The sequence below is a fragment of the Mastigoproctus giganteus genome, chromosome 7, assembly GCF_048544385.1.
Source record: "Mastigoproctus giganteus isolate SK-2022 chromosome 7, ASM4854438v1, whole genome shotgun sequence".
Classification (NCBI taxonomy): domain Eukaryota; kingdom Metazoa; phylum Arthropoda; class Arachnida; order Uropygi; family Thelyphonidae; genus Mastigoproctus; species Mastigoproctus giganteus.
Window position 1 is genome coordinate 204499613 of NC_143581.1, and position 14073 is coordinate 204513685.

General features: G+C 36.5%; 1 protein-coding gene across 2 annotated transcripts in view; it reads left to right on the forward strand.

Moving 5' to 3' along the window:
- The window catches only part of LOC150083608 (NPC intracellular cholesterol transporter 1-like), a 339105-nt gene that overhangs the window by 95811 nt on the left and 229221 nt on the right, over window positions 1–14073 (forward strand). For both annotated transcript variants that reach the window (XM_090378086.1, XM_090378087.1), the window contains exon 8: window positions 9318–9506. In XM_090378086.1, coding sequence (XP_090234212.1) covers window positions 9318–9506 — 189 coding nt within the window. The remainder of the gene's footprint in view (window positions 1–9317; window positions 9507–14073) is intronic.

Genomic DNA, 14073 nt, shown 5'->3' on the forward strand with positions numbered 1-14073 from the left:
TTATCTGCATAAATACTCAAGTGGTTCCACTCGTTCAGTGTTTCTACATTACAATATATGTTTGATCATCTTATTTTGATGAGTAATTAGTCATTAGTGCCAAAATTTAAATTTTTAGTAATGATTCTAATATTTAGCCAATTTTTTTTTAATATTTTAATAATTTTTATAATTATTAAAAAAAATTATTTAATGTGAGTAATGCATAATGTTCTACATTGTAATCAGAACATCTGCTACAGTAGTGCATATTCAAGTACATTATTTATAACCTACTTTTTAATGCAGAATGGATTTCAATGCTTAAGTGTGGGGTTATAAAGCTCAGTGTGCCAGAACAGGAGACCAAGCAAAATTTGAGAACACAGAGATAGTTGAAATGCAATGCAAAACATGACCTTCTGTATATTTTGTGTAAAATTGTTGAAAGAAATAAACGCATTGAAACAAAAATAGAATCTATTTAAAGAGGGCAAATTCTCTTGAAAAGGAACATCTGGTAACCTGCACATAACTTTATACAACAAACACTTCCTAATTCATTTCACAAATATACGTGGTCTCAATTCTAATCTCAACGATATTCATTTCCACTTGCAGTCTACCAAACCACGTGTACTTTTTTCTGACAGAATCTCAGTTATCGGTTGATTCAACCACTGCTCATCTCAGATGCCCAAATTATTCATTGTATGATTCCTTTCCTCTCAAAGGTGGTACTTCTGCATATGTCCATTCTGATATTCCCTGTTAGAGACTTGGCAATTTGGAATCTCCTCTCTTCAATCTTCTCTGGCTTAAAATCTCTCTACCTCATTGTGTCAAATTTCATCTGTTGTCTCTACCGTTCTCCCAACTCCACTAATTACATGGAGCTCTTTGACTTCCTCTCTTTGCAACTTGATTTCTCCAGTCCAACTTTCCTAACAGTGAGGTAATTTTTCTTGGTGATTTTAATGTTCACAACTCCAGCTGGCTTCCGTTTTCTAGTCACACTGACCCAGCTGGTCAAGATGCTGAGGCTTTTGCAATTACTAATGACCTTGCACAGACTGTTCATTTACCTACAAGAATACCGGACAATCCTAATCATACAGCCAACACTCTTGATCTTTTTCTCACAAACAACCCTACTAAGTACACGGTCAAAGCGAGAGGTCTGTTAGGCACTTCAGATCCAACTTGGTGATTGTCTCTTCTCCAATGGAGCCTTTATCTCGTGGCTATTTCCCAACCTCGTGTTGGGAATAGCCATGAGATAAAGTTGTTTGGCATTACAAGAATGCAAAATGGGATGACCTGCGAGATTTATTTTCTTCTTTTCCTTGGTCGGATTACTATTTCAAAAGTTCTGATGTCAACGTTTGCTCAGATCGTGTCAGTGAAATTATTCTTGCAGGAATGGAATCCTTTATCCCACACTCCACTTTAAAATCTCGTCCTTTATCTAAACCTTGGTTTTCCAATAAATGTGCTAAGGCTGTTCAAGAGAAGAATGTTGCATATCGTAATTGGCTTGTTTCTAATTCTTCATTTTCATTTCATACACCAAAGCTCACAACAATTGTAAAGCAGTTATTAATCAGTCCAAACTAGAGTTTGAACAGGTTAAGAGTAGAAAACTTGCTTCCTGCACTAATGGTAGCCGAGCATTCTGGTCTCTTGCCAAAGCTATTGGCCGCAACTTTTGCCCATCTCTGCTCCCACCTCTGTGCAAACCAGATGGTTCTGTTGTCACTTCAACCAAGGATAAAGCTGACTTGCTAGCATCCCATTTTTCCTCCAACTCGTGTATTAATGATCTTGGTAAAACGCCTCCCGCCATTCCCAACACGCTCCATTCAATGCCTTCTGTGGTCTTCCATCAAAAGGATGTCAGAAGGATTTTGACGAATCTTGATGCTAAGAAAGCTCCAGGTCCCGATGGTATTTCTCCACTTGGTTCTCAGTAACTGTGCTCCTGAACTTACTCCTTTTCTTTGCCGCCTTTTTTCACTTTCTTATTCCAAAGGTGCTTTTCCTTCTGCTTGGAAATTTGCTCATTTCCAGCCAGTTCCTAAAAAGGATGACAAATCTCTCCCATCCAATTATCATCCCATTACAGTTATTTCTAGTCTTTCTAAAATATTGGAGAAATCAATTAACCACCAACTCTTAAACTACCTAGAACCCTTCTATCTGATCAGTGGGTATGGGCTTGGCACACCCGGGGTCCTGAGCTGGATATTATCATTCTTCTCTTTCTTGGTGATTCCTTTCTACTTCTCTCTCTCTCTCTCTCTCTTAGGGTAACTCAGAAATTTTATTTTGGCAGGTACAGCATAAGCCTCAGGCTTCCTTGCACCATATGGCTAATCATAATAATAATAATTAAATTATGAAAGTCCAAACATAGCCACTTTCGGATTCACACAGCATATAATACTTTATGCCAAACCTTGAGCAATTCAATAGCATGTACTGCACCCAACCGAGTCTTCCTTTGTACAACATCAAGCTTTCATCTATTGTTATGTCTCTTTTAGGAACATAGAGACTTCTAAATTTATTTTCTAGATAGTGTGCGTGCGTGGATTCGGCTTTAGTTGTGGATTTTGGTGCTCCTAATTATTGAATGTTTTTATCTTATTTGAAGTCTAATTCAGTGTTAACTTAAATACTGCAGTAATTCCTATGTGGTTACATATCTGTAGATGCTAATATCTTTCAGTTTTCCCATGTTCTACGGGTTATAGTTTGCTTTATGTTGTTCTGCTCAGTTGCTCTTTTGTGTGGTGATAGCCATTTTCCAATACATCACGGCTTGTCATTTCTGCCTTTCCGTCTTTGGGACTGCTTCTGTCAAGGTCAGTAGGGCTGTAATCCTCCCTCAGGGTAAAGTTTCACAAAGTAAGTACTGTATACAAATTCTTTCAGTATTGTGTATTCTTAAGCCAATTACAGGATGCCTAAATGGGTTCACTCTGCTGCGGACATGAGTTCAGATACCTGGAAGAGGAGTCTTTTATAAACTTTTCTCCCACTTATTCTGTCTCTCAGTAATATCTTAGAACCATCTTATATTTCTTTTCATTATTATAATGGATGGAAAATAACTTCCACAGTTAGAAGATTTCCCACCTTTGGCTGTAGCTATAGCCTGACTGTCAAAGACAAGACTATATTCAGGATGAGTCCTATCAATATGATCGTGTATCTAAGATGAAAAAAGATATCATTATAGCTTTCTAGCCTATGAAGCTAACAAGGCCACCATAATTTCTGGAAATCTTATCATGTTTTCTCCTGCCACTCTCACCCAATCAAATCATTCTCCAGTGTCAGCTCAGGAAATTCCTGTCAAGAGTGATGCTATTTATGTGCAGTCATCAACTCAGAGCCCTACTGTAGTCAAAACCTTTGCGGATGCCACCTGTAGTGGGTTGCAAATGAATGAGAAAACTAAACCAGATAATAATGTTTTCATTATCAGGGCCTCTTAGAATAGTGAATGCAAGACAAGCACTGAGGTCAAAAACTGAACTTGAGAATGTAAAAGTCAAGTCCCTTAGATTAGTTCAAAACTGATTTCCACTTTGTCGCTGTTTCCAGAATGACTGGAAACAGCGACAAAGTCAGATATTGAGTGTATTTCTGCTTCAGAAACCTTTACCACTGCTGGTATCTCTGCAGGAGTTACCTGTAAAGGTAATCCTTCCATGGTAATTTATAACATCCCTAAAGACCTTTCAAAAGAGGAAATAATAGAAAATCTGTACGATAAAAACTTAGCTGATTTCGATTTTACCCTTGATGAAATCAAGCACGGTACTGTATTCATATTCACTACAAAATCAAGGTCCTCTTCATACGTGCACTGGGTGATAAGTTTCTCTCCAAAGATATATAACTGTATTTCATCAATTTTCCTAACCTGGAGCTCCCACAAACATTGTCCATTTACTATAGTAACCAAATGCTATTTCTGCCTTGGTTTTGATCACAGTACACAGTATTGTACCAATGATTCCCCCTCCTATGGCCACTGTACACGTAGTGGTCACGTTTTTGCTGTGTCCATTTAAAGAAGAACCTGCTTGCTGTATAAACTGCAAACATAAAATGCAAGAGTATCATCACTCTATTAAATATTCAACCTGCCAAGAGTACTACGACGAGCACTTGAGATGGCATGTTTGAGAACTACTAATGAATAATGCCCATTCCAATCCTGTATACAATGTAAATAATAACTTTTCTCAGGAATCTTGTAAATTACGAATTATGCAAGTTAACGGCCACCACTGCAGGGCTGTCGCCAACGAGATTAGAATGTCTGTGGAGGAAAATCATATTGATATTGTATCAATACAGGAACCATACTATGGAAAGGCTCACTTAGGCCAAACTTCAAAAATAAGGCGATTTTTCTTTCCACCAGAATAATTCAACCAGTACAACAAGACCCTAAAACTTGCATAGTTATTTGAAATGGAAATCTAGATATAACTGTTATCAACGGACTCTGTAATAAACTAGCAACTTGTGTTTTAGTTACCTATCAAATCCTAACTTTTTACCTTTTGTCTATATACTGCCCGCCTTCTGAGGATTTTAATAGTTCACTGAATTACCTCGAATCTGCATTAAACATTTTGGGACCTGAAAATATAATCACATCTGATGTAAATGCTAAATCTAGTATGTGTTTTAGTACTAGCTCTGATACAAGAGGCAACTTCTGGAAGAGTTTATAATTAATCATAACTTAGCTATTGTCAACAGACCACAACAATTTACTACGTTTTCAAGTTATTCAGGGGAGTCAAATATTGATGTGACCCTGACTTCTTATAATTTCAGTACTAATATATCTGATTGGACAGTCTTCGTGATTGGACAACAAGCAATCACCGAGTTATCTCTTTCTATGTAACTAGCTCCAGTGCTTTTGGTGAAAATTGTACTCCTCAACCAGACCTTACCAGGTTTTCAATAAAAAATATTAACTGACCATCTTTTGATGCCTCAACCTGCATGGATTTTCCTGAGAACAATGTCAGAAGTAAATTAAAGTCACCTATAAAGAGTTACTCATAATGCTTGCTCTCCCATTCAGAGTCCTAAACAGATTTTGTCACATTCCTCTATCTTTCCTTTACCACTAGGCATTTCATATTACGCTGTTTTAACTTGTGTACTTTCATTTGGACTCTTACCAGATTCTGGAAAAGATTGTCACTTTATTATTAACATTACCCCCCTCCCATCATCCTCCTCCCCATGGCTACTCTATATATAGCATTACTAATAAATAGGTTAGATTTTGTAATTTATTACTTTTCACTCTCCTGTTTGTCCATTGTGTTATTTAAACCAGTTTTTCTGTTCCTGGTGATCTGAATGCTATTTCATTGCCTCTTTCTGTGCATATTGTACAGAAAGACGTTCTGTGCGTATTGTAAATTGAGATTGCACACAAGTATTTTTAAGGAGGAGATGCAAGTGCTTTTTATAAGAGAAGTGATAACATTTTCTGTAATAAAAACAGATGAAATTGAATCATATTGTCTTCCAGGTGCAAAAATTGATAATATTACTAGCAGAATTCTTGTTTATATTGACATTAGTTTCCTACTGATATAATAAACATTCCGTGCTGCCAAGGTGTCTCCTTTATTCACTAATATCCAAAAAGAAAATTTCCCATGATGAGGCAGTCTAATTTGCTGGTCCACTGTATTTGTTACATAGTTCTTTATTATATACATCTTGGCCTGCTTATATTTTTGTTTTCTCTGTGTTTGTCATAACCTTCATCAGTTTAATATACTGTTTTGGAACTGTGTGCTTCTTAATGCACAATTCCCCCCATCTCATCATGTTTGTCCTATCTGTATAGGCCTTTTTGGCAGTGCTTAGTTGGCATGATAATATTGTCGTCTGCTACTTGTTTTGAGAGGTCTAAATGAGAGTGGAATGCCTCAGCTCACACTTATATATCTTCTTCACCAGATCTCAAAACAACTTTTGTGATGGTTTCCTCAGTTTTGTATGTATAGCGGATTCACTTTTCTGGTAATTTTAATTTGTATGAAACATTATTAGCAATTTAGATAGGCTCATTGATATTTGTATTTCTAATGCAAGCACAATTCCAATACTTGATGATCGAAAGTTAGTACACTGTCACTGGAGAGGCCACAGTGTTCTCAAGATGGAATTTGAATATAGAAATGCATAAATTTTCAAATTATTCAATGCCTACATTGAAATATAATCCTGAAAACTTTACCACTTGGGAGTACAGGAACTCCCCAACTTAAGGGTTGCGTTCCGCGGAACGCTACATAAGCCAGGGAATTTCTCCCATTCTTGTGCAGCACTCGCAACTGTGCTCGCTAAATTGATTGAATCAAAAAAGAAATGTTCGACGAACATGTAAATAGAATTATTTATTGTATTTATTTAGTTTTTTATAATTTTTAATTTTTTCATGCACAGGAAAAATTACAAAAGTGTGCGTTTAAAAAAATTTTAAAATTATAAAATTACAAAAAAAAGAGAGGGGACAGGTTCAAGGGCTGTGGAGATTTAGAAGGGGTCACTGCTCAACCTAATGGAAAAACATACTAATGGATGACTGGACGGTGGCTTTTTTTCTTTTCATCGTAGATTTATTTGTGGTAAGCAAGCATATCATTCATCCCTGTGTTAACTTTTAAGAATCATTCGCTGTCAGGATCCATCTTCTCAAACCTCGCCATTGCCGATGCAATTTCACGAAATGCCATTGGCATCTCTCTGGCGATGAAATGCATCTCAACTGCTCATTTGGTTCATCTTGGGCTTCGTCAGAATTTTCTTCTTTCACTGTTGCTGCCTGCAAGTCGATATGTTATTCGTTAGATAATTCCTTCGCTTCTTCCTCTAACTCCTCCACATCTTTGGCATCAACCTCCAACTGAAGTAGCTCTGCAACCTTTACAATCTTATCTGTAACCTCTTCCATGATTCGTCTTTTTCAAATCCTCCATAGCCTTTTATGTGCTATGGGCATATTTTCTTCCATGCACCATTTAAACAACTTTTAGTAATTTCCGCTTAGGCCTTATTAATGTTTAAGACGACATGGTAAATATTGTAAGACTTCCAACCAAAAGTCTCTCAACGTAAAATTTTTCTCATCGTCTACTGCAGACAATGCCTGAGCAAATGTTGTGCGTGAATAGTATGCTTTTAAATTCAAAATAACACCCTGATCCATAGGTTGGATGAGTGAAGTCATGTTTGGCAGTAGAAATATAACTCTCACGTTTGAATTGAAATAATCTAGATGCATAGGATGTCCAGGAGCATTATCTAATAGAAGCAAAATCGTGAAAGGAACGTCGTTGTCTTTACAATATTTTTCAACCTCTGGAATGAAGCAGCATTTAAACCAATCCTCAAAGAGATATTTTTATCCATGCTCTCTGGTTCGATCTGAAATGTACAGGTAGGGTGGCTTTATTGATGCCCTTAAATGCACGAGGATTTCCAGAATGGTACATAAGCAGTGGTTTTAATCTGTAATCTACCGCTGCATTAGCCCCAAGCAAGAGCGTGGCCCTATCTTTTGATGCTTTGAAACCTGGCATTGTATTTTCCACTTTGGCAGTGTATGTTCGATCCAGCATTTTTTTCCAATACAGAGCAGTCTCATTAATGTTAAAAATTTGCTGCGTTGAATAGTCGCCTTCGTCAATAATTTTTTCCAACATATCACAAAATTTCTCTGCAGCTGCAGAATCAGCACTGGCGACTTCACCGCATACTTTAACGTTGTGGAAACCAGCGCGATGCTTGAACCTATTAAACCACCTGTTGCTTGCCACGAACTTGGTTTGGGGTTCGCTATACTTATCCTTAATGTCTTTATAAATACTTGTTGCTTTTGCTTGAATGATCATTAGACTCAGGGGCACTCGCTTCTGAATCTGATTTTCCATCCATATTATTAACAGCTGTTCCACCTTTGATATAGCACCTGAACGCTGTGATGTGATCACTGTTGATCTTAAGTGCATTGATCCTTTTACATGTTCTTTTATATGCACACTGTCCTTTAAAATAGTATTCATTGTTGAAGCAATGAGACTAAATTCCCTTGCAATAGATGACAAACTTTGTCCTGCTTCATACTTCTTAATCATTTCATCTTCATTTCTAAATCAATTTTGTTTCATTTCCTGGCACTACCACCACTTGCAGTTTTCGTTGGTCACTTTCTCTTCATCATTGTAATACGCAAATAGGAATGAAGGGAAGTTTCTAAAATTTGTTTTTTATATGTTTGAAGATTTCAGTGAAGGGGAACTCATTTCACCATAAAAACCACAGAATTGCAGTTATCGGTATTATCGCAAATGCAATAAGATTGAGTTTACTACCAATTTATAATTAGATGCACTAACAGAAAAGCCCAATAAATCAGAAAGTGCAAATTGTTTTATTGTTTTTTGGTCCTGATCTCCAGAAAAGTTCTTCAGAAAAATATCACAAAGGCGTTCAAAATTGATTCTTATAACGGGAACATATGATAACGATGAAAGGGTAGTGCAAATTCCTTTATAAAAATGACCTTTTAGAGCGATAAATAGCTAAGTTATATAGCGAAAATTTCAACTTCCAAGGACTTGTAACAAATTACAAAAAAAAAAAAAAAAAAATCAGTGTTATTGGGTTCACATTACGATATTTTCACGATACCTCCATTTATTCCTACAGGATGCAGAATACGTTTCCACGAACTTTTTGTTTGCACTGGCCAGCAAAAACTTATGTAAAGTCGAATTTCTGTAAGTTGGGGAGTTCCTGTATATCAGGGGTGGCCAACGAGTCGATTGCAGATTTAATTTTGTTCGATCACGATGAATTTTAAATATACAGTCATCCTTCGATTTGTGCACTTTGTGCAATGAAATTTTTGAGATGGTAGGCCGTGGCAGATTTTGAAGGAAAAAAGTAGATCGCATCACAAATTAAGTTGGCCACTCCTGCTGTATATGATCTTTTTTTCTTTTTCTTTAGTGGCCTGTTACAATATTAAAAGGCTGGAACTGACACAAACACATGACATGTCATTAGTCATGGTTGTGCAGAGTGGCGGAGGGTTCTGTTTTGGGTTTTCTATAGAGACATGTAGTCATATATATTGACATTGAATAAAAAAACTTTTTTATCAGCATTAAAAAATAATTAAATAGGGCACTGTTTGTTTAATATATTTTAGTAGAGAAGCAAATAGTTTTCACTCAGATTTGTACTAAGAAATGTTTTCTTTAATTTTTTGTTAGCAATGCCATGTTTGTTGAATCAAATGAAACTTGCCTTGCTCCATATGGTGGTCCAGTGTTTCCATACATTACCTTAGGAGGATTTCAGGATCAGAATTATACTCAAGCATCTGCCCTTATTATTACTATTCTTGTAAATAATAACATCAATGCCTATAATAACAGTGATGCTTTAGCCTGGGAAAATGAGTAAGTTTCAGATTTGAAGCTTGTTTATCTCTCTCTCTCTCTCTCTCTCTCTCTCTCTCTCTCTCTCTCTCTCTCTCTGTGTCTGTCTGTCTGTCTGTCTGTCTGTCTTAAATATTTACTTTGATAACTATTTATTATAAGCAATGTTGCTTGTTGAGATGATCTCATCTCTTCTGTTAGCTATGCCCTTATTAAATATTGTGAAACTTAAATTTAGAAATTCAGAATTGTGTAAAATTAACCAATGTGTTAATCACCTTTCAGCTCTGTATTATGTAATTTAATTACATTTTTGTTGTATAAAAACAAACTAAAAAGGCTGCTGTGGTATCAGATGCACCATTAAAGAAATAGGAGCTGAGGCTTATCTAACTAAAAGGAGACTTACACTTCTAAACTAGGTTTGTAAATATATAACAAACTGCATAACTTTTTAGTAGGGTGCTAGCCTATACGAATGAATGACGTTGAGCTGTCCATATGGGATTAAGCTGATCGAATTTTTAAAATTTAAACCTTATCATTATGATAGCATAAACAACTAATATCAACAAGGTCCCTGTTGTGACTTTCAGGGAGCCAAGACACACAGGGTTCAATATGTCAAAAGTGCAAAAACATAAGACAGCTACCATTATATTAGAGGTTTAAATGGCAAAGAAGTAGAATTTGCAGAACTAGGGCAATAAAATGTCAGAAGTAGCAGGCACAACAGAAAACAGCAGGATGAAAATAGGTGATCTACAGCTAAATAATTATAAATTAATTTATTGTGGAAGAAAGTTTAATTGGCTGGGAAGTATTATTCTGAGAATATGTGATATTTTTCACTACATATAGCCTATCTGAAAGCTCAGAAAAAAAAAAAAATTGAAGAGTTCCTTAAGATTATAAGGAGCTGTAGAAAATAATATTAAAAAAAAGAACATTTAAATAGAAATTTAAAATGAATTAGAAATCTAGTATTAGAAATTTAAATAGTGGGACAAGAAATTATTATTTTTTTTTAATGGTGATATCCAAACATGAAAGGTGTTACTTATGAGTACTTATGACTACAGGTACTAACATCTGTATTATTAGAATAATAATAATATATCTGTCAGTATGGGTTGAAGGTTAAGAAAGCAGAAGATATTTGCTGACATTTGATTGGAGTTTTTGTAAATTATAATTTTCAGGAAATTCATGTGAAGGAAGGTTGTTCCAAAGAAGAGAAGGTAGAAGGGATAAAAAAAGGAAGATAAAAATTTTGTTCTATGAGTTTGGAGTTAAACTCTGAATGAATGATTACAGGTCGGGGCAGATCTTTGGACTACATTACAAGAAAGAGAGAATTACAGATGCCAATTCAGAAGAATACTGCCTGTGTAAATACATATAGGAAAGGCATTCAGCAAAAAAATTTACATCTCTTGTGTGTGATTGCAAGAGAAAGTTATTAATTAACCTGACTGCCCTCTTTTGGATAGAGCAGAGCTTTTCAGAGAGGATGTCAACAAATTTTGATATATATCAGCATTTTTTAAATTCTGATTTTCTTTCACTGTCTGTATTGATTGATTGATTAAAATAAATCAGTTATTCATCAATTTATTAATTATCACTTTTAATTAAACAATCAGTTATCAAGTAATACATTAAAAATCAATCAGTTTATTTCCAAGAATACAGTGGCTTACCTCAATTTGGCCAATCCAGTGACAAGGACATGTATAAAATATAAAAAAGGTATATTAGAAAAAAAATAAAATCAACACAATAATTATGATGTACAACACATTAGTAATGATTAAGAATAGAATTAGTGTGTGTGTGTGTGTGTGTGTGTGTGTGTGTGTGTGTGTGTGTGTGTGTGTGTGTGTGTGTGTGTGTGTGTGTGTGTGTGTTTTTATGTAAACCCCAAACCCGAGAGGTGTTAGAACCTATAGTACTTAGTACCGTGCTTGGGTTGGAGGTAGTGAAGACAAAAGAAGATATTTGTTGACATTGGACTTGAACTTCTGTAGACTGTAATTTTCAGGAAATACGTATGAAGGAAGGTTGTTCCAGAAAACGGCAGTTGAATGAATAAATGAGGAAGATGAAAAGTTGGTTCTGTGGGTTTGAAGTTGAACAGTAAATGGATGTTGGCTGGTGCCGGCACGTGTTCGGACTGTTTTGAAAGAGAGAGCGGGAATTATAGAAGCCAATTCAGAAGAACAGTGCCCATGGAAGTATCTGTAGAAGAAGCATGCAGCAGAAGCAGTACGTCTATGAGAAAGCGAGTGGAGAGACTCATTTAGAGATGAATCATTAATTAACCTAACTGCCCTCTTCTGAATGGAATCAAGAAGCCTGAGAGAGGTTTTGGGGGCACCACCCCAGATGTGGGAACAATATTCCATGGCAGGGCAGATTTGCGATTTATACAGAGTGAGCAGCTGTTTGGAAGAAAAGTAACGCCGAGAGCGAAAGAGAAAACCAAGTTTTTTAGATGCAGAGGAAGCAATATTTGTAATATGCTTGTGCCAAGAGAGATTAGCAGTCAGGGTAATCCCCAAAAGAGATATATCATTTTGCCTAGAAATCGGAGTGTCACTAAAGGTAAGCATAGGAGCAGAAGAATCCTTTTTGCGAGATATAAGACAAGACTGAGTTTTAGAAGGGTTGAAATCAACTAAGTTGTCTTTGCCCCACTGGAGAATTACCTGAAGATTGGCATTTAAGGAATTGGTAGCAGATTTTCGAGAAGTTGAAGCTGATTGAGCAGGACAAAGTTTCTCAAAATGGAAAGTGGAATACAATGTGCTATCATCAGCAAAACTATGGATAGGATTTCCAGTCAATGGAAGAAGGTCATTAATATACAAGAGGAAAAGAGTGGGGGAAAGAACTGAACCTCGGGGGACACCGGCATTAGTGGAGAAGTTAGAAGACAGAGAGCCATCTACCATCACTCTCAGTGAGCGATCAGAGAGAAAACTGGATAACCAGTTACTAAAAACAGTTGGCAAACCATAAGATGGAAGCTTGTTTAGAAGACCTTTATGCCAAACACGATCAAAAGCCTTTGAGATGTCAAGAGCAACTACTTGTGTTTCACCAAATCTTTCCATTGAATTAGTCCATAAATGAGTAACATAAGCCAGAATATCACCAGTGCATCGACACTGACTGAATCTATACTGGCGATCGTTGATCAGACGGAAAATTTCTAGGTAGTTTAAGAGTTGGCAGTTAATTGATTTCTCCATTACTTTAGAAAGAGTAGAAGTAATTGCAATGGGACGATAATTGGATGGGAGGAATTTGTCACACTTTCACACTTTCTAGGAACTGGCTGGATATGAGCAAATTTCTAAGCAGAAGGAAAAACACCTTTGGAATAAGAAAGTGAAAAAAGGCGGCAAAGGATAGGAGTAAGTTCAGGAGCACAGGTTTTGAGAATAAGTGAAGAAATACCATCAGGACCTTAAGCTTTCTTAGCATCAAGATTCATGAAAATCCTTCTGATATCCTTTTGACGGAAAACCACAGGAGGCATTAAATGGAGCGTGTTGGGAATGGTGGGAGGTGTTTTACCAAGATCATTAATACACGAGTTGAAAGAAAAATGGGATGCTAGCAGGTCAGCTTTATCCTTGGCTGAAGTGACAACAGAACCATCTGGTTTGGACAGAGGTGGGAGCAGAGATGGGCAAAAGTTACGGCCAATAGCTTTGGCAAGAGACCAGAATGCTCGGCTACCATTAGGGCAAGAAGCAAGTTTTCTACTCCTAGACTGTTCAAACTCTAGTTTGGACTGGTTAATAACTGCTTTACAGTTGTTGCGAGCTTTGGTGTAGGCAGAAAATGAAACTGAAGAATTAGAAACAAGCCAATTACGATATGCAACAGTCTTAGCACATTTAATGGAAAGCCAAGGTTTAGGTTTTGATAAAGGACGAGATTTTAAAGTTGAATGTGGGATAAAGGATTCCATTCCTGCAAGAATAATTTCACTGACACGATCTGAGCAAATGTTGACATCAGAACTTTTGAAACAGTAATCCGACCAAGGAAAAGAAGAAAAGAAGTCTCGCAGGTCATCCCATTTTGCATTCTTGTAATGCCAAACAACACGAGGTTGAGAATAATCATGAGATAAAGGTTCCATTGGAGAAGAGACAATCAGCAAGTTGTGATCTGAAGTGCCTAAAGGACCTCTCAGTTCAACCGTGTACTTAGAATGGTTGTTTGTGAGAAAAAGATCAAGTGTATTGGCTGTATGATTAGGATTGCCCGGTATTCTTGTAGGTAAATGAACAATCTTTACAAGATCATTAGTAATTGCAAAAGCCTCAGCATCTCGACCAGCTGGGTCGGTGTGACTAGAAAACGGAAGCTAGCTGGAGTTGTGAACATTAAAATCACCAAGGAAAATTACCTCACTGTTAGGAAAGTTGGACTGGAGAAAGTCAAGTTGTAAAGAGAGGAAGTCAAAGAGCTCCTAGTGATTAGTGGAGTTGAGAGAACGGTAGAGACAACATGAATTTGGCACAATGAGGTAGAGAGATTTTAAGCCAGAGAAGATCAAAGAGAGGAG